The sequence below is a fragment of the Microtus pennsylvanicus genome, chromosome 14, assembly GCF_037038515.1.
Source record: "Microtus pennsylvanicus isolate mMicPen1 chromosome 14, mMicPen1.hap1, whole genome shotgun sequence".
Lineage (NCBI taxonomy): Eukaryota > Metazoa > Chordata > Mammalia > Rodentia > Cricetidae > Microtus > Microtus pennsylvanicus.
This window is the reverse complement of record NC_134592.1, coordinates 28,608,123-28,629,858: the sequence shown is the minus strand read 5'-3', so window position 1 is coordinate 28,629,858 and position 21,736 is coordinate 28,608,123. Positions and strand designations below refer to the sequence as shown.

The 21,736-nt window shown below is 43.4% G+C and overlaps 1 protein-coding gene across 1 annotated transcript; it reads right to left on the bottom strand.

Moving 5' to 3' along the window:
• Positions 1-4,445: 4,445 nt before the first annotated feature.
• Noxred1 (NADP dependent oxidoreductase domain containing 1) lies at positions 4,446-21,517 on the bottom strand. The gene is made up of 6 exons (XM_075947543.1): positions 21,363-21,517; positions 14,216-14,415; positions 10,328-10,508; positions 9,687-9,838; positions 8,305-8,527; positions 4,446-4,635 (listed from the first exon to the last, which is right to left on the bottom strand). The coding sequence occupies exons 1-6, from the start codon at positions 21,515-21,517 to the stop codon at positions 4,446-4,448; spliced, it is 1,101 nt and encodes a 366-aa protein (XP_075803658.1).
• Positions 21,518-21,736: the final 219 nt, after the last annotated feature.

Genomic DNA, 21,736 nt, shown 5'->3' with positions numbered 1-21,736 from the left:
GAGCCATCTCTCCAGCCCAGGTGCAGTCTTTTAATACAGGTGAGTTATCTATATCCAAATGGAGAAAACAGTCTTTCAACCTCCCTAATGCTTCGACCCTCAATACAATTCCTCATGATGTGGTAACCCCCAACCATAAGATTATTTTCATTGCTACTTCGGGACTGTAATTTTGCTACTGTTATGAATCATAATGTAGATATATGAGTTTACTGATGGTCACAGGCAATCCCTATTCACCCCCAAGGGGTCATGGCCCACAGGTGGAGAAACACTTCCTAAGATAGGGACACATGACCTCATTGCTCACACTTCAGACAATGGCCCCAAGGCTCCCAAAGAGACTGTCCTGAGTTATGAAGTTGTCAAGAGGCTTATTCAGCTTTTTGAATGATTGATATGTGGCTTCAAAGATCTGCACTGTGTGTGTGTGTGTGTGTGTGTGTGTGTGTGTGTGTGTGTGTGTGTGTGTAAGCAAAGGGTCAGCCTCTGGTGGTGCTTCTCATTTTTAAGGAGCTATTTTTATGTGTTTGGTGTTATTTTATGTGTTTGGGTGTTTTCCCTGTGTGTGGTTATGTTCTACATGAGTGCAGTGCCCAGTAACTCCACAAGAGGGCATCAGATTCTCTGGAACTGGAATTACAAAGGATTGCAAACCACCACGTGGGTGCTGGGAACCAAACCCTGGTCCTCTGCAAGAGCATCAAGTGTTCTTAACGGCTGAGCCATCTCTCCAGCTTCATGTGCACCTCATTTTTGAGGACAGGGTCTCTCACTGGACTGGGGCTCACCAAGCAGGCAAGGCTGGCTGGCCAGAGAGACTCAAGTATGGGTCTGTTTCTGTAATCCCCACATTGGGATTACAAGTGGTTGGGATTTTATGTGGGCTCTGGGGATTGAACTCAGGTCCCTGTGATTGTAACATAAATTCTTTTTTTGGTTGCTGGGACAAAATACCTGACAAAAGCAATGTAAGGAAGGGTTCGTTTGGCTCACAGATTAAAGGTGCTGTCCGCTGTGTCGGAGAAGCCATGGCAGCTGGTCACATTGTATCTGCAATGACAATGCTACTGCTCACACCTCTTCTTTTCTATTTCCTCCTGAACCCCAGCCCGCAGCGTGGGGCTGCTCACACGTAGGAGTCCTCTGTTACCTCCAAGTCTCTCTTCCATTAACCCAATCTAGAAACCCCTCACAGCCTGGTCTAGAGGCTTGTTCCCATGGTTACTGTTAATCCCACAGAGCTGACAAGATCACCTTACTGACTGAGCTATGTCCCCAGCCCTCACAATTATGTTTTCTAAGGAACTGGGTTTTTTTTTTTGCTTGTTTTGTTTTGTTTTTTTTGAGACAGGGTTTCTCTGTGGCTTTGGAGCCTGTCCTGGAACTAGCTCTGTAGACCAGGCTGGTCTCGAACTCACAGAGATCCGCCTGCCTCTGCCTCCCGAGTGCTGGGATTAAAGGCGTGCGCCACCATCGCCCGGCCTAAGAAACTGTTTTAAGGAAAAAGAGGGAAACAAGTTCAGGCAGGCATCAGAGGAGAAAGAGGCTGGCAGAGACGGGCAGGACTCTGATGTAATAACTCAGAGACCACAAAATTGAAACTGGAGTCAACTCTTGTCTGGACTTCTCTGGAAAAAAATTATTGAATACTTCTTGTTGCTTAAATAACTCGGGCTCCCCTTTTTCTTTGTTTTGTGACAGGATCTTATGTAGCCCAGACTGGCTGTAGTCTTGCTATGTAGTCAAGGAGTTCTCCTGCCTCCACCTCCCACCCCCCGGCTGCTTCCTTTATAGCAGTAAAGCTCAGCTGTTCTTTTTTTCTTGGCCTCTCTGCTTTTAAAATTTTTTTAAACTTGTGTGTGTAATGTGTGTGGGGTTTGCACGTCATCAACATGTGTGGGGTGAAAGAATGACTGTGGAATTGGTTCTCTCATTCCACCTTTACCGGGACTCTGTTGAACAAACTCTGGCTTGTATGGTGGGGTAGCAATCACCATTACTTACTGAGCCTTTTTTTTTTTTTTGCAAGTGTGTGTGTTCTTGTTTTGTTTTGTTTTTATATATACAGTATTCTGGTTGCATGTATGCCTACTTACCAGAAGAGGGCACCAGATCTCACTACAGATGGTTGTGAGCCACCATGTGATTGCTGGGAATTGAACTCAGGACCTCTGGAAGAGCAGGCAGTGCTCTTAACCCCTGAGCTACCTCTCCAACCCCCAGTGTGTATGTTCTTTATGTATGCATGTGTCTTTTATGTGTATGTATGTATTATGTATGTTCTTTGTGTGTTATGTATGCATGCCTTTTATGTATATGTATATATTCTTTATGTGTATGTATGTGCTCTTTGTATGTTTCTGTATGCATGTCTTTTATGTATGTGCATGTTTTGTGTGTTTTATGCATTATTTACATGTACATACATGTTCATGTGTGTTCTTTGCATGTTCTTTATGTATGTGTGTCTTTTATGTATATGTATGTGTTCTTTATGTATATGTATGTGTGTGTTCTTTGTGTGTGTGTTCTTTGTGTGCATATGTATGTGTGTGTGCCTGTTAGTGGGGACCACATGTGTGGGTGCATTTGAAGATCAGAAATTGTTGTCATGAGTCTCCCCCATCATCACTGTTACATGATTTACAGAGGCAGGGACTCTCAGAGCTCACTGACTGGGCTAGTCAGGGTAGCCGGCTTGCCACTTGATGGATTTCCTGAATCCACCTCCTCTCTCTCGGTTTACCCACAACCACCACACCCACCAGCTCAGCTTTACTTGGGTTCTGGGGATCCAAACTCTGGCCATCTTCTTTGTGCAGCAAGCACTTTATCCGCTGAGCCATCTCCTCAGTGCCTGGGTTCTCATGTCTTACTCCTAAAATCCACTCTGATGCTAACAGCGCAGAGGGCAATGATCTACCTCGTCAACGGCACACCTGAACAGAACAAACTAATATTTGTGCTACATATTTATATTTGATGACAAATCAACCCTGCCCCCCCTCCCCCCCGCCAAATTGGATTAGGAAGTTTTATCAGAAACCATCCTAAGTAAATAAATAAAAAGAAAGCATTCTGGAACCCTTGAATTTACTTAATGCATGACCATGCAAAACAACAAATGTAAATGGCTACTATAATCCCATGATGATTTCCATGTATTGTGAATGGTTGTACTCAAAAGCCCCTGAGCATTTGAAAAACGAAAACCACGGTTCTGTCAGCCGCAAAGCTGGGAACCTCACTTCTTAGCATGGTGGGGTCACGGTTTTTGTTTTCAAGCTCTATTATAATTGACAAAAAAAAATTGTAAAACATGAAGCAAATGCACACCATAGAAATAAGATCAATATTTTGCAAACCTTTTTCAAGGATTTACTGCAAGTGCCAGCTTTGAATGCACTTTTTTGTTTGTATCTGCCTGTTTTCAGGTAGAGTCTCACCTGTGGCTCGGGAGTGGCCAGCTTCCTGCTGCAGACTCCTGGCACGAGGATTACAGATGGGTGCCATCGCTCTGCAACAATCTGCGTTCGTTTTCCTTCGTTTTGTTTTGTGTTGTTATTGTTTGGGGTTTTTTGAGACAGGGTTTCTCTGTGCAACAGCCCAAGCTGTCGTTGAACTCAATTTTTTTGGAACCAGGCTGGCCTTGAACTTACCACTGCCTCCTGAATTCAGGGATTAAAGGCTTGTTTTGTTTTTTATTGTTAGTGGTGGTGGTGCTGGTTGGTTGACTGGGAGATTTTTTTGTTTTTTTTGTTGTTGTTGTTGTTTTTGGTTTTTGGTTTTTTTTGTTATTTTTGGTTTTTTTTTTGAGGACATGGTCTCCTCTATCCCAGGCTGGCCTCAAATTCACTATATAACCAAGGACAACCTTCAGTGTGCAATCCTCCTGCCTCCACTTCCTAAGTGTTGGAGTGGCAAGCAGGTGCCACCTCATTGAATTTTGGGGGTGCTTATGACTGAGCACACAGTTCTGCACATCCCAAGCAAGCACTCCACCAGCTGAGCTACACCTTCACCAGTAATATTTTTAGGGCTTTATGGATTTAAAAGGTTTAAATGGGAATAGCTTTAAATAGCCATCCTAGAATAGTCCAACATAACTAAAACAAGCACGAATTAATCATAATTCAACTAAGATTGCTCGCCCAACATTTATTTCTCTACTCAAAAAGCAGAAGAATCAAGCTGCATCATTTTCTAGCCTTATGTTATCATGGGAAAAGGTTTCCTGTTTGATCATCTGATTATGACATAATTACTTGGATTTAGCCTTTAGAAGAGAAATAATTTGTGTTAAAAAAGGGCTTATGGGGGAGGCAGTGCACTAGGTTGCTTTAAAAGCTAGATAACCCAGTATATTGATGCATATGGACCTCTTATTTTATGCTATACTCAAGTCATTAGTATAATTCTCAAACACATTGCGTGGGTATCTGTCAACCCTCATCCCCTTGGGGTGAAGAACCCTTGGGAACCTTTGACAGCTCTTCTTCGGTTGGGGTGATGCCAAATGATTGAGCATATAGAAGAGTCAGGTGGTTCTGGAGAGTAGGCGTGGCTGAGAGATGCTGGCTAAAAGGCGTATCCTTGAGCTGCACAGCAGTCAGATCAAACCAGGGGAAAGGCCTGGGGTGGAGAAAAAGACAGTGTTACTTTCTGTGAGTCTGTTTAATACAAATCACTTGGGTATGAAACACCAGATGGAAGGAAGACTCGCTGAACTTGACTATATCACATCACTGCAGAAATTTCTAGACAGAAATGGTGAAAAAATGAAAACAGAACAACTGAGCTATATGGACCAGCATATGCAAGGACTATGGAACAAACACCAAAGATGTATATGTGATTTATATATGTACACGTACATATATATCAGATAGATAGATAGATAGATAGGCAGGCAGGCAGGCAGGCAGACAATAGACAGACAGATAATACTAGAAGGGGAGGAGAGAAAGAAGAATACTTGAAACAATAATGACTGAAATTTTTCCCAAATTAATATCATATAGCAAGCCATAGGCCCCGGCAAGTGAAAACCACCAAGCAGAATAAATGCCAATAATAAAATGGCAACAAAAACTACACCCCGACATATTCTCGAATCATAGGAAATCATAAGATAAAATCAAAAGCCTAAGAGAAGCCAGAGGAAAACTACTTTATTATAGGAGGGTCTTACAGAGGTAAGAAACTGACTTCTCAGAAGCCATGCAAATGGGAAGACAATGGAGTGAAATACACTGGGGTACGATTAGATATGTAAGCAAAGTACCCTACCAACCCATGGAAGGACATAGAAGAAGCTTCAAAGTATATTGCTAGGGTACAAGAAAAGCCTACATGTTACATATATGATTCAGGTATGTGACCCTTTGGAACAGGCAAGACTATGGCTCCAGGGAAAATAACAGTGATTGCCACATGTTAGAGGCGGAGAGATGACGAGGAGGATCAGAGGTGCAGTCACTTAGATGAACAAAAGTTTCAGTAGTCAGCCCACCTTTTTGGGCCTCCACACAAACAGAATATTAACGTCTTCTGCACATGTGTTATATTTTACAATATTTTTAAAAAAATTAATTGCAGAGGCGGGGTAGGCTGGTTTAATCAGTTAAGTTCTTGCCTCTCAAGAATGACAATCTTGGGGCTGAAGAGATGGCTTAGTGGTTAAGAGCACTGGCTACTCTTCCAAAGAACCTGAGTTCAATTCCCAGCACCTGCATGGCAGCTCACAGTCGTCTGTAATTCTTGTTTCGGGGAACCCGACATCCTCACACAGACATACATGCAGGCAAAACACCGATAAACATAAAGCATATAAATCATTTAAAAATGAAGAATGACAGCTTTTAGTCAGGCATGCTGACACACAACTTTAATCCCAGCACTCAGGAGACAGTCAGGTGGAACTCTGTGAGTTCAAGGCCCACCTGGTTTAAGTAGCAAGTTTCAGGACAGGCAAGGATACATAGTGAGACATGTCCAATTAAAAAGTGTAACATGGTCCAGCACCTGGAATTTGGCCAAAGAATCAGAAGCCCAGGAGCAGCCTGGGCTAGATGAGACCTTGTCTCCAAAAAGCACAAATAGAACAAGATAAGTTAGAAAGGCCTTATAGCTCCCTCCCAACAGTGTCCCAAAGCAGAAGATGATTGAACAGAGCTTAAAAACACTACAGGAAAACGATTTCAATCTCCAATCTGCTACTTAACCATATTCTCAGTAAAATGGTAGGTAAGAGCACAGACCTTTTCAAACACTAACAAATCTCCAAAATTACTTCCAATAGACCTTTTTCTCATGGAGTTATTATAGGATATGGGCCACTAAAATTAAAAAATAAACCTAAAGCGTCAGGAAATGAAACAACAGAGAGGTGAGGGAAATCCCAGGCTGAGAGCATCATCAGCAGGTGACCAGAATATGGGGTTGGAAAGAGAAACCGGAATCCCTGATTAGGTCTGGGGTCCTGGGGTTCCATCCTGCAGCACTTGGTGAGGCAGCAGTAGTTAGATAAGATCCCCACAGAAACTGGGGTGCTTCCACACATTGGGTTTCAGGAGATAGCAGCTTCATGGTTACCCAGGCACAGCACCAATGGAGAGTTTTATGCCACCAGAGTAAAAATGGCAACTTGAAGCCGGGTGGTGGTGGTGGTGCACACCTTTAATCCTAGCATCCAGGGGGCAGAGGCAGGCTGATCTCTGTGAGTTCAAAGCCAGCCTTGTCTACAGAGTGAGTTCCAGGACAGCCAAGGCTACAACTGAGAAACTCTGTCTCGAAAAACTTAAAAAAAAAAAAATGAATTCCCAAACTGGAAAAGACTGCCCAGGAACAAGTGTAGATGATGAAAGAAAAGAAAAGAGGACCCAGGGTTGATCCCCAGAACTCTCAGATCTAATCAGCAGGGGAACTATCAGAGAAGAGGCATGCCAGCCAAGAGGAACAATTGCTTGAAGAAGAATGGCGTACCCAGCCGTCCACGAAGGAAAGGAGCTCAGAGTCCAGTGAGTCAGGGGACATGGAAATCACTAGTGATGGCAGCAGCAAGCTTCCCGTATTGGATTAGCAAAGACCAGAAAGGTTGTCTTTATCATTACCACGCTATCGAGAAATAAAGGACTCGCATATGGCATTGGTATGGATGTTTTGCTAAGCGATTATGTACATATGTGTCCTCTAACTCAGACAGTCATCAGTATGTTTATCCAGCAGAAATACCTGTCCAAGTATTCAAAGGAGTACACAGATGTTCTAGCAGCCCACCGTGCAAAATCTGAAGTGAAGGAAGAATTATACTCTATCACAGGAAGGCCGGGCAACTTGTAACTTACACAATGTGTCTGAAAGGCTGCCTGTGTGGCTGCTGTTCCTAGGTGAAGCAGACAACACCAACATCAGAGCTTTAGGCGGATACAGAAGGCAAAAGTGGTGTTATGCCTCCGTGTTTCTAACACTGGAGTAATAGATAAGCATACATATTACATACATACATAATAGCATACATATTACAATATAATACTAATATCTGTCAGTGCCTAGATGAAAGGACAAAGCATACTCTATTCAAGATGACTATCTACAAAATGAGATTTAAGAGGCAGGGAGACTTTTTTTTTTAAAACTTTTTTTTTAAAGTTTTTGTTGTTGCTGTTGTTCTTTTGTTTTGTTTTTAGAAAAGTGTATTATTTCTACCAGCTTTAAAGGGGAATGCAGACCAGGGTCAGGCGATGTGGCGGGGCACGTTTGCGAGCCTGGAACTGGCAAAGTTGAAATTCTAGGAAGTCAGGTTCAAGGCCAGCCTCGGCTGTCCGGAGACTCTCAAATACAAACAAAGAAAAACAAACAAACAAACAAAACCACGCAGAGGCTAGGAGAGGAAAGGATAAAACAAAGAAGTGAACGAGGCAGGCTAAATGGTTTAGCGGGTAAAGATGCTTGCTACAACCATGCTTGCTGCCAAGCTTGGGGATCTGACTTCAATCCCAGGATCCACGTGGCGAAAGGAGAAAACAAGTTCCTACAGGTCTCCGTGTGGTCTCTCCAAGCCCCCCCACCAAGACATTTTTTATTAGTTTTTTGAGACAGGGTTTCTCTGTGTAGCCCTGGCCGTCCTGGAACTCACTTTGTAGAGCAGGCTGGCCTCGAACTCACACCTCTGCCCCCTGAGTGCCAGGATTAAAGGTTTGTGCCACTACTGCCCCACCCCAAAAAATGTTTTCAGAAAGCATCCTCCATTAAGACAGGACTGAGGGACAGATTCCAATGGCCAGATGTCTGACATCATACCTTCTATGCAAAAAACTATTGACGTAGTTTTTGTTCAAAAAATCTGTTAGCTGGAATTTGGGACAGGACGCCTTGTCCGTCTCGCAGCTTTCCAAGTGGGCGGAGAGAAAGAGCTTGTTGAGGATCTGGAGCACGTGGGAGTGGAACACGTTCCTCGATGTGCAGACGTTGATGGCCGCGTAGAACACCCCCTCCAGCCATTTGATGTTGAGGATCACTCCCCCTTGACATGAAGAAAATGACAGTGAGCACTGCAGAAAGAAGTTGTAGGGTACCCAGGAGAGACCGAGAGAGGGACAGCGAGGCCACCTTCTCCCTTAAACTGGTTAGCGGTGTGCCAGGAGATGAACGCTCTTCCTCGCTGGCTATGAGCCCCCTTTGCCCTTTACAGTACATTCGGAGCTGATCATACTGAAGGGGAGCAGACAGGACTGAGCTGAGCACTGCTAATGGCAGAAGGATCTCCACAACGGTCCCTGCCCGCAGCAGGAACTGGGAGATACTGCAAGATGAGAGGGAAACCCATTTTTCTTGTCCCAGACATTGTGTTCTCCTGGTTTTTGTTGTTATTGCTGTTGTTCTCCTGGGATCTTTTGGGGTTTTTGTTGTTGTTGTTGTTTGTTTTTTTGTCTTTTGTTTTTTTGAGACGGGCTCTCATGTAGCTTTAGTTATCCTCAAATTTGGTTATAGCTAAGGAGCCTTGACACCCAGCTTCTTTCATCTCCACCTCTCCAAGACTGGAGTTATCGGCATGTACCACCAAGCCCAGCTCATTCCCTTATTCACATACGTTATTTTCCCTGGTTGTTTCCAGTTCAGACTTAAGGATCCAAAAGTTAGGGTTTTCAGCTCTGCCTAAGAAAGGCTGCTTTTACCTATCCAGCCCTTTTTTCATACTATGGTAGTTTGAATGTAACGGCCCACTAAGCTCAGAAGGAGCGGCACTATTAGGGGGTGTGGCCTTCTTAGAATAGGTGTGGCCTTGTTGGAGAAACTGTGTCACTGTAGGGGCGGGCTTTGAGGTCTCCTATGCTTGAGCTACGGCCCAGTGGCACAGCTCACTTCCTGTTGCCTGTGGGTCAAGGTATCCTCTCAGCTCCTTCTCCAGCACCATGTCACACCATGACGACCATGTATTGAGCCTCTGAAAATATAAGCTACCTCAATTAAATGTTTTTCCTTTATAAGAGTTGCTGCCATGGCATGGTGTCTCTTCACAGTAATGGAAACCCTAAGACACATACCAAACTCGAATAACTAAATGTATCTACTTTGTGCTTTCCCCAACACACACACACACACACACACACACACACACACACACACACAAGAAGGTAACTGTCAAGAGAATGTCCAAAGTAGTTACACAGTTGAGCATTTACCAACATCACTGTAGGGGTAGGTACCCCGAATGACCTCTGGATCTTGGAGAACAGCTGTCATTTCCTTAGTCTCTCCCCAGATGTCGCCAAAAGGCTCAGTAAAGTGATACTGAGGCCGCAGGATATTGCTGTGGTTCAGTAGAAACTTCAGCCTGGAAGCCACAGAGTCAGGGAGTACAGCGTCAGATGGGAAGGAACGGCTATCCAGTCTACTGCGCTGGCAGCTCAGCCGAACAGCCACCCTCCTCCCCTGCACAGCACGGCTCGGTGATGTGACTTGGGCCTGGTGTCTGCGAAGGGCCCTGATGGATTGGATTCTCCCAACCATCCTCCTATCGAGTGCCTAGCTTTTGGCTAGAGGCAGGAGTACAAAAGGGACGCTTGACACCTATTTTTCATAGCTTTTCATGCTATCTGCTGTTTTCTCATTGATACAGAGTGGGGAGCGAGTACCTGGGAAACGATATGCCATTCACGTTTTAAACAGGGAAAATATCCCAATTCTAAGTGTTGTTTATGTAAAAACCGGGGTTCAGGGGCGGATGGAGCTAGAAAGGCTGGCTGGGTCTTTCTGCAGGTCATGCGGCTCCTTTTTCCTGAGGATGACTAACTTCAAGAGGTAGGGAACGTTGACACGTTACCTGGGTAGCGGGATCGCCGACACAAGGCTGTACACGAAGCAGGTCTTCTCGAGTTTGTTTTGGATTTCCAAGCAGATATTAGGCAGCTGAGATGGCAAGCAACAGAGGAACAAGACTTTGGCCCAGCTCGCCACAGAAGCGTTGTCATACAGGCACTGGACCCCTAACTTCTGGAACTCAACTGGGAGGGAGAAAGGACAGGAGAGAGCGTACAACGCAGAGAAATGTATCCTGAGCATCAGCCACGGGGAGAGGATAGAGGTAAATGTGTCTCAGTAAGCAGCCTAAGCATCGTTGCCACAGAAACCAGAAGCTGTTCCTAGATGCCTCTGTGAGTTACGTAAAAAAGGCCCCTCCCCTGGGCGAAGCCGACCACTGTGGCAAAGCTTACAGCTCTTGCCTGGTTCTTTTTGTCTTGATTTTAGAACAAACATAAGGTGTTTTTATTTTTATTATTATTATTTTAATTTAAGTTAGGGAGAAGAAATCTCTAAGAAGCATTCTGCTTCCATTTCTTGTAGAGTTAGCACTTGCCAGAGAATGAATGAATGAAGTGTTTTCTGTGTATTCTTTAAGGCAGCTCTCACACAGGCACTCTAGACCAAGGAGGATGGTTCCCATATTATAGAGGAGCCAACTGAGGCTTCAGGATGCTATGTGACTCTCTGAAAGTTGGATGGCTTCCTGACTTGAGTTAGTGGGTAAAATTAGGAGCACGAAAGAATGTAAACAGAAACTGGGGGCATTGGGGAAAGTGTAACAGTTTTTGTAATGTATACAAGACAACAATGATCTTCATCAATGGAGAGGGGAAGGCTGTGTATATGATAACTCACACACTAGCATTAAACATGCAGGCACTTAATTATCTGATTATCTTCACTCCAACATGGATTTCTGAAAGTAAGAATTTAAATGGATACTTCCATCTGGTGTGCTCTTTAAGTGTTACCGAAAAACAGAATGCAAAAGATGTTGGGAGAGGTAACTGCTCATCCCAATGACGAAAATTGTTAAAAGTGATGCTGGGCTGGGTGGTGGTAGCTCACGCCTGTAATCCAGCATTTGGGAGACAGAGACAGGTGGATCTCTGTGAGTTCAAGGACAGCCTGATCTACAGAGTGAGTTCTAGGACAGCCAAGGCTACACAGAGACACTGTCTCAAAAAAAAAAACAACTAATAATAATAATGATGAATAAATAAGTACATAAATGAAGGATAGTTTCCAGTATTGAAAACGATACAATTAGAGGGTGGAGAGATGGCTCAGGGGTTAAGAGCACTGGCTGCTCTTTTAGAAGTCAATATCACATATCCACATGGGAATTGAACACATCCACAACTGTGTATAATAGGATCTGATGCCCTCTTCTGGCATGCAGATGTACATGCAGCACACAGAGACATAAAACACAAGTAAATAAAAATTTTAAAAAGGAAAATGGCATAATGAAATGTGTTCTTATGCCACGTTGGTAAAAATTCACATGTGATCTTTCCTTAGGTTAAATTGGAGAGCAAAAGCATTAGACGCTTAACAAAACAAAGCATCTGATGTTTCTTTAACAAGTCAGAAAACCATGAAAGTAAAAGTCCACACCTGTATAGAAGCATTAATAGAGGCTGTATTTGCAGTGACCAAAAATTAGGGGGAAATTCCATTAACAAATAGGAAAAGAAAAACCGTAGCCAGGTGGAAGTGGCGCAGGCCTTTAATCCCAGCACTCGGGAGGCAGAGGCAGGTGGATCTCGGTGAGTTCAAGACCAGCCTGGTTACAAAGTGAGTTCCAGGACAGGCTCCAAAACTATACAGAGAAACCCTGTTTTGGGGGAAAAGAAAGGAAAGGAAAGGAAAGGAAAGGAAAGGAAAGGAAAGGAAAGGAAAGGAAAGGAAAGGAAAGGAAAGGAAAAGAAAGGAAGGAAAGGAAGGAAAGGAAAGGAAAGGAAAGGAAAGGAAAGGAAGAAAAAACTTCAATACTCATGCCATGCTATACTACTTAGAAAGGAGAAGGAGATGCCAAGCATGGTGGCAGACACCTTTAATCTCAGCCAGCACTCGTGAGGCAGAGGCAGGGAGATCTCTGTGAGTTTGAGGCCAGCCTGGTTGTCAAAGTGAGATCCAAGATAGCCAAGACAGAGAAACCCTGTCTCAACAAAGATAGAAAGAGAAAGAAAATATTTCTACACTATGCGTACTGTTTTCTGCTGTCGACGTGCATTTCATTGCCATGAACTTTACATGCGCTAGCACACGGAGCTCTGAGGCGTACATTCTGAGCTAGCACACGGAGTTCTGAGGCGTACATTCTGAGCTAGCACACGGAGCTCTGAGGCGTACATTCTGAGCTAGCACACGGAGCTCTGAGGCGTACATTCTGAGCTAGCACACGGAGTTCTGAGGCGTACATTCTGAGCTAGCACACGGAGCTCTGAGGCGTACATTCTGAGCTAGCACACGGAGTTCTGAGGCGTACATTCTGAGCTAGCACACGGAGCTCTGAGGCGTACATTCTGAGCTAGCACACGGAGCTCTGAGGCGTACATTCTGAGCTAGCACACGGAGTTCTGAGGCGTACATTCTGAGCTAGCACACGGAGCTCTGAGGCGTACATTCTGAGCTAGCACACGGAGTTCTGAGGCGTACATTCTGAGCTAGCACACGGAGCTCTGAGGCGTACATTCTGAGCAGTTCTGGTAAGAGCACATATGTAGCTCATAGTTCCCTCTCAACAGTGGTTCTCACCCTTCCTGATTCTGCAGACATTAATACAGTTCCTCATGTTGTGATGTGTCATGATATTTCATTTGTATTTTTTATACTTTTTTTTTTCAAGACAGAGTTTCTCTGTGGCTTTGGAGCCTGTCCTGGAACTAGCTCTGTAGACCAGGCTGGTCTCGAACTCACAGAGATCTGCCTGCCTCTGCCTCCCGAGTGCTGGGATTAAAGGCGTGCGCCACCATCGCCCGTTTTATACATTTTTTATTGATATTTATTGAGCTCTACATTTTTCTCTGCTCCCCTCCCTGCCTCTCCCCTCCCCCTTATTTCATTTGTATTTTAATAAATAAAGCTTGCCTGAAGATCAGAATGCAAAACAGCCACACTAGACAGCCTTACAGGCAGTGGTGGCGCATGCCTTCCTTTAATCCCAGCACTAGAGAGGACTATAAGGCAGGATGAGACAAAAACTCGCTCTTTTTCAGTTCGATGATTTCACAGAGTTAAGAGCTCTTTAGTGGTTTGGTTGCTTTGCTTTGCTGATCTTCAGGCTGAACCCCAATATCTGTCTCTGGGTTTTTATTACTTGTGCTACAGTGGTGACCCCCAACCATAAAATTATTTTCATTGCTACATAGCTATAATTTTGTTACTGTTATAAATCATAATGTAAATAGCCATATTTTCCAGTGATCTTAGGTGACCGCTGTGAAAGGTTGAGAACGGTTGCTCTAGACAGAAAGCATTTCCTTCTCCCCGGGAATTATTCCAGGTCCTTTTTCAGTTCGTTTCCTCAGAAACAATCAGAGTTCTTATTTCTATCATGCTAATCCATAACTGGAATCATTATATTTTTATACCCAGATGTCATTTTTTGAATATAAGGATACATAGAAATATTCGATGACATTTTTTTCAGACTCTTAATATTCCAGTTAGATTTGAATACTGTATGCAAAATCCCCCCGTTATCTCATACCCAGAAAGATAATTCGCACCAAGGGCACAGGAAGGAGAAACAGATATAAATGAGTGGAGAAAAGTTATCTTGACAAGTTTAAAATTTAGGGCCAGCACGCAGAGAACCCTTGCTTTAAAGGGACCTCTCAAAACAGCTTTGTTGACGCTAGCTACCAGTCCCACCCCGACTACACTCAGTGCTCCTCACCCAGGGACTCGGGCCTCCGAGTTGAGATGTGCAGGTCCTCAGCAGGGATGGGGACAAGTCTCAGCAGGACGGTAGCCAGCTGCTTCCCGAGGTGGCCACATCCGATGATGCCCACTTTTAACGTCTCATCCTCCACGGAGACAGCATTAAATGATACAGCCCGAGGCTGCATTGTGAGTCGGGCCTGGTGTAACAGTTCTCTAGAAAATGAACAAACACACACAAACCCATGTACACGCTGTAGTTTCCCCCAGGAGTCCCTGAGGTTTGTTTGGTTTTTTTTTTCTTTTTTCCCATGTGGAAGTCTAATGACAAAGTAATACTTCAGAAACAAGGCATTTCAATTGAAGGCCATTTCTACCGTCTTAGTAGGGAATAAAACCTTCATCCTGAAAAAGCACCTCACTTTTCCAAGGGCCCAAAACTGTGTGGAAAAATTTATCGATGAAAATACTTTTTTGTTTTTCTATCTTGAATTTTCCTGGACCTTTAAACACGAAGTTTGTATATCTCGTATTTTATTAGCTTTGAACGTCACTATGACTGTTATACATTATATGGTGATGCACATATGGACCAATTCTTTGAGCATTATGGTCTACTTGCTGGACACACACACAGCTGTCGATTAGAATGTATCATCACCATCTTAAGTACACAATATGTTTGCATCTATGCACATTGCTATGCAACTGATATCTAGACTCTTTGCATCCCTGCAAAACAGAAACTTTATATTCCTGAACGGCTCACTTCCCATCCCCACATCTGGAAATTACCATTTTACTTGCGGTTTGTTTTCCCATCAGAAAAACTTTAAAACTTAAAAACTTTTAAGGACACCATGTAGGCAGAATCGTGCAGCATTAGCATTTTGAACTTAGGATCAGGTCCTCAAGCTTCATGCAATTCACAGCTTACAAAATTTCCTTCTTGAGGTCAAACATTAATATTTCATCATATGTATATAATGTGATCTGTTTCTTGTTTTGTTTTGGAAAGAATCTCATGTAGCCCAGGCTGTACTTAAATTCCTGACTTCCCTGCTTCTGCTTACTGAGTGTTGAGATTACAGGTGTGAGCCACCACTCTAGACATATATAACACAGCTAGCTCATTTAGCCATCTTAGTAACCCTTATATATCCATCTTGTTACTGTTATACCTAACAAAAGTATCTTAAGGGTTGTCTTAGCTACTTTTTCTATTGCCGTGGTAAAATGTCATGACCAAGGCAATAACTTGAGGCTCCTGGTTCCAGAGAGTTAGAATCCATGACCATCATGGCCAGGAGCATTAATTGTCACACCCATTCATCATCAATGGACATTAAAATTGCTTGCACGTCTTGGATACCTTAAATGAGGCTGCAATGAACATGGGCATACAAATATCTCTGGGAATTCTTAGGATATATATACCCAGAAATGGGTTTGCTTGATCTTATGCAATCCTGCTTAATTCTTACACTCTTACCAACATTAAACAAATGTTCCAATTTCTCTACATCCACACCAAAACTTGTTCATTTCTGGTGTTCCAATAGTGGTTGTTCTAACAGGTATAAAGGAGTATCTTATTGCAGTTGTGATTTGCATTTTCCTGATGACTATCAATTTTGAACAACCTTTTGTGTAACTGTTGGTTATTTCTATACATTCTTTGAAGAGTCTTAGGTTAAAAATCAGGTTGTTGAATTTATTGCTGAGTTGTAGGAGGTCTTTATAAATGTAGGGTAAAAGGGCTAGCCAAAGAAACCCACCCTGGCCCTGAAACCAAAGCTGGTAAAAGAAACCCACTCTAGCCCTGGAACCAGAGCTAGTGAAACACTTTAGTCCTAAACCCAGAATCAAAGAAACACACTCTGACCCTGACTCTGAAACCAGAGTCATAGAAACACACTTTCACCCTGGAACCAGACCCAGTGAAAGAAATACACCCTGGTCCTAAAACTAGAGCCAAAAAAACTAAAAAGGGTCAGTGAAAGAAAGTTTGGTCCTGAAACCAGTACCAGCTCTGCCCCTGACCAACTGAACACAAAACGAACCAATCCCTGAGCAAAAAATATTCTCCCCTGCCAGGTGGTGGTAACACATACCTTTAATCCTAACACTCAAGAGGGAGGCAGAGGAGGTGAATCTCTGTGAGTTGGAGGCCAGGCTCCAAAGCTACACAAAGAAACCCTGTCTCGAAGAAAGAAAGAAAGAAAGAAATTAAGAAAGAAAGAAAGAAAGAAAGGAAGGAAGGAAGGAAGGAAGGAAGGAAGGAAGGAAGAAAAAGAAGGAAGGAAGGAAGGAAGGAAGGAAGGAAGGAAGGAAGGAAGGAAGGAAGGAAGGAAGGAAGAAAATATTCTCCCTGGGAAAACTCTGCCCCTAAGAAGCCATATCCAAGCCCCCTCTGTCTGTCCAGTTGTGAGCTGTCCTATACCACCCTAGCAGAGGTAGCCACTCTTCTGGGATCCTTCTTCCCAAATAAATCTCTTTCTTAAAATAGTTTTGAGTGAAGTTCTTTCACCAGTGCAGAGCAGAACCTTTGCTGAGATGTTCTCTTAAGGGGGCTGAGCAGAAAAAAAAAAAACACACAAAAACCAGAGGAGTTACATTTGCTAGGAAACTTCCTTGGGGGTGGAGCAGAAAAGAGTAGCTCTTTGCTGGAGCTGGAGGAGATTGCTACATTTCTGCAGGGATTTCCTCCTTAGCAGAGTGAAGCAGAAGTAGTAACATCTTGGACTGGAGCTGAGCGGAGCAGAAGAAATGGTTAGCTTTGCTACCACGTTCCCTTAGAGGAACACAGCAGAGCTCAGCTGTTATGGCTCCCTCAGAGAGGAGCAGGGTTGCTACATCCTGCAGGGGGACCTGTGGGGCTGCAGACAGACCCCCACTGTACCCCAACTTCAGCTATAGTCTGACCTCCCGATGAGTCAGGATACCTTTACCTCCAGAGCTGTAACACTCACAATATATACTGGACTTTTATTTATTTTCGTCTTTTCGAGACAGGGTTTCTCTGTGTAGCGTTGGCTGTCCTGGAACTCACTCTGTAGACCAGGCTAGCCTCGAATGCACAGAGATCTAACTGCCTGTGCCTCCCAAGTGAGATTTTTGATGGTTTTTCTATTGGTTTAGGGGCTGCACATGAATCTACTGATATTTTGATTGTCATCTGCAGCCCCACAGGTCCCCCAGTCAGCACCCTGCTGGCCACACAGGCCATGGCCTGCAGCCAAGATAAGTATATTTAAACTAAGTTTGTATCATTCTGTTTACCAACAAAGACTCAGAAGTCAGATGTGGGGGTGAAAATCTGCTAGACCAGAGAAGCCAAGAAGCAACTCATCCCCAAACCAAAAGAAACTCCAAACTCTAGTCCCACCTTTTCCTTCCTGCTGCAGCCAGCGCAGCCTGGATAGGCTAGACTGGCGGAGGAGGGGTGTGTGTGCCGGGATTGAGACACGCAGGCTTTTTTTCAGGTGGAAAAACAGCAACCTTTAGTTTGTTTGCCCAGCAACCTTTTATACCTCTACTCCTGTGGAGACCCACCAGCCAGAAAGAACACAAACATCCTTGTCAATTACAGACCACAAGGAAGTTCTGCTGTCAGTCAGGGGGAGTGAGGGCAGCTGAATCACAACACTTCGTTTTCATCTTCTCTATCCAAATTACCGGCTTCTCTATGGCTATTTCCGGTCAGCTAGTCATTGGTTCCACCCCAATTCAAGGTTAACTTTATTAACAGTCTCGGAGTGTCACAGTACAATCAAATATCCCACAACAATTTTTATTTAATTTAATTAATTTATTTATTTTTATTTTATTTTTTCTTCAAGACAGGGTTTCTCTGTAGCTTTGGAACCTTATAGACCAGGCTTGTCTTGAATTTACAGAGATCTGCCTGCCTCTACCTCCCAAGTGCTGGGAGTAAAGGCATGCACCAACACCACCCAGCCAATTTTATTTTTTTGTTTTTTTGGGTTTTTTTTTTTTTTTTTGAGACAGGGTTTTTCTGTGGCTTTGGAGCCTGTCCTGGAACCAGCTCTTGTAGACCAGGCTGGTCTCGAACTCACAGAGATCTGCCTGCCTCTGCCTCCCAAGTGCTGGGATTAAAGGTGTTCGCCAACACTGCCTGGCCAATTTTTCTTTTTCTTTTTTTCTTTTTTTTTTATTGATATTTATTGAGCTCTACATTTTTCTCTGCTCCCCTCCCTGCCTCTCCCCTCCCCCTTTCAATCCTCCCCCAAGGCCCCCATGCTCCCAATTTACTCAGGAGATCTAGTCTTTTTATACTTTCTACTTTCCATGTAGATTAGATCTATGTAAATTTCTCTTAGGGTCCGTATTGTTGTCTAAATTCTCTGGGATTGTGGTTTGTAGGCTGGCTTTCTTTGCTTTATGTTTAAAAACCACCTATGAGTGAGTACATGTGATAATTGTCTATTGTCTGGGTTACCTCATTCAAAATAATGTTTTCTAGTTCCATCCATTTTCCTGCAAAATTCAAGCTGTTATTTTTTTCTGCTGTGTAATACTCCATTGTGTACAATTTTTATTTTTTAAAGGAAGTGTCTCAAGTCATCTGGACTGGCCTTGAACTTGGTACGTAACTGAAGAAGACCTTGAACATCTGATTCTCCTGAGGCCCGTTGACAGGTGACTGACACCTAGTATTTGCAATGCCAGGGATTAAACTTGTGCATTGTGCATGCTAGGCAGGCACTCTGCCAACTGAGCTTTGTCCCCAAGCATATAATCAATGCTTACACCTCATCAGATAAATGGTTTTCAAGCATTTTGGTCAGCTCTTTTGCTATCCAGATGCTTTTCTTTATTTCTTAGCTGTATAGATGCCTTTAAGTTCAAAACAATCCTATTTGTTTATTTTTGCTTCCATTGCCTGTGGTTTTGTAGTGTCCTATTTATTGACTCATGTTCTTACCACTGAGATCCAACCCTAGCTGGCATTGTTAAAATCCTTTTCAGCTGTTGATTGTCAGCATACATAAACGCAACTGGTTTTTGAGTGATTTCTTTCTCTTCCTTCCTTCCATCTTTCCTTCCTTCCTTTCTCTTTTTGTTTTGCTTTTTGTTTATGTTTTGATTTTTGAGACAGGGTATCTGTGTAGCCACGGCTGTCCCAGAATTCGCTCCGTAGACCAGGCTGTCCTTGAATTTATAAAGATTGTTCTACCTCTGCCTCCCAAGTGCTGGGATTAAGGGTGTGCACCACCACTGTCAGGTGTTTTTTGTGGTTTTGAGGCAGAGTCACCTATGAAATTTTTTATTTGTTTGTTTGTTTAACCTAACTGCATTGGCTATGACTTCCAGGACTTAAGTGAATATAATTAGGGAAGGTGGGACTCCTTGCCTTGTGTCTGGTCTTAGAGGAAAAGCTTTCTGCTTTGAATGTGATGTCACCTTGGGCTTTTCATACAAGACCTTCAGTACACTGAGGTAATTTCCCTGTGTTGAGTGTTGTACTCATGGAGGAGTTGGCTTTTGTCAACTACTTCTCTGTGTTGAACTAAAATCATATGACTTTGGTTTTTCTTTGGTAAATGTGGTTTTTACAAAGGGTATTTAGGCATAAAGTCAGAAGGCAGAGATAGTGACTAACTCCCGGTGACTGACACTCTCCCCTCCTTATTTTACACAAAATGAAGGCGAACCACTCTTGAAAGGACAAGTATCGGCTCAGCACCTCCAAAGCCAAGTTCTCACCACCAAGGAGATTTATTTGCTCCAGAGGGACAGAGGGCAAGGAAAAAGAGACAAACACAGAAGACAGAGGACAAGGGAGAAGGAGAAAGAAACAAGAGAAAGAGGGCAGGGGTATTTGTCCCAGAGGACAAAAGGCTGCCTGTGGATAGAGAAGAGACAGACGTGGCCCATAGGCAAATGTTGGTTTATAAAGGTAAAATGGGAAGCCCTGTGTTAGGATGAGGTGTTTGATTTTAACTGGGCATTGCATAGGCATGGGTTCCTGTGGGATGGCTTCTCGTGCATGCTTACATTCTCTTCTTTCCCGGAGTTTATGAAATCTGAACTAGGAAATGAATTAAGATGACCTGACATCTCTTTCTTCTTTTTTCCTTTTCTTCTTTCTTTTTCTTGTTGTTTTCGAGACAGGGTTTCTCTGCAGAGTGAGACCCTGCCACAAATCAAAACAAATTAGAGCACAGAAACACACACACACACACACACACACACACACACACAAAAGCATCTATTCTCCTGATTCTTGAGTGTTCTGCTTTGCGGTGTTTCTGCCTGCTGTTTCCTTTTTGATCTTCTGCCTGGAACCTGTAACGATGGCTGTAAATGAGGTGTTGAAATATCTTTCATATCTTTTAGTATATCAGTATTTGCTTCACAAAGCTGAATGTTTGGATATCAGACACATATCTTCATAGAAAACGATCTTTTATCATTGTAATAATTCTGTTCTTTGTCCCGTATAAGTTTTTTATTTAAAATCTTATCTGCTGTATCAGAGTTTGCTTCAACATGATGGAAGCTACATTGTGCACAAGTTGCCTTTTTTTTTCTTGCTTTTGCTATTATTTATCAAATTTGATTATGGTGTTTCTCTTTACTTGTTCCTTTTTTTTTTCTTTTACTAATACTTCCAGCTGACGCATCTTTGAGTTCTCTGATTCCATCTGCTCGGTCATACCCGATGCTGAATTCCTCTGGTGAATTCATTCATTTCAGTTACTGTTTTCAAGAACCTGGTTGGTTTAATAGTTTTACTTGTTCAGATATAATGTTTCTCTGATCTAGTTCAGTTGTTCCTGTCACCCACTCTTAGGTCAGTCTCAGAAGAAAGAACTGCCTCTATCTGAAGTAACAGACAAGGGTGACTGGTCACTAGTGCCGTGGAATGCGAGCTGGTGGTGTGGGGGAGTAAATATGTAAATAAATGGAATAATTCGGCCACCCTCTGCCCAGCAGTCACCACCAGCCCAAGCTTTCCTATGTAAGCACAAAACATCCTTGAATGGATTTTGCCATTCATTTCAGATGAGAAGTGATTGAACGTGGACTGGACTTGGTTAGAAAAACAATTTTTCTGCCCAATTTAACCTCCAGTCTAAAAAGTGCAAGTCCCTTGGGCGCCCAGCAGCGATGCTTGTCTTTATCAGTTAGCTTACCTTAAAGTACAGAACAGTTTGCAAAAGAAGACTGCATGAGCGCAGCCCTTGATCATCAGTCCCCGATACCGTCCCTGCAAATACAGCCAGTAGCGCTCATCCTCTGGAACCCCATACTCAAACTTCAGGGACTCAAGGTCGTCTAGTATATCCATTTCCAAACCACCATCTCCTGCAGGAGCAGAAACCAAACAACATGACTCCTCCACCCTGGAGAACAGGGGTTCGGGTGCAAGGGCGTAAGTCACATTGATTTGGGACTAGGTCACGTGTCCTCATGGCAGTGGGCTTCAGCGCTCCTTCCAGAGGCGGCCTAATACCTACGGGTCATGAACCCTGGATTCATGAAACCTGAAAGGGAATTCACAGGAAGA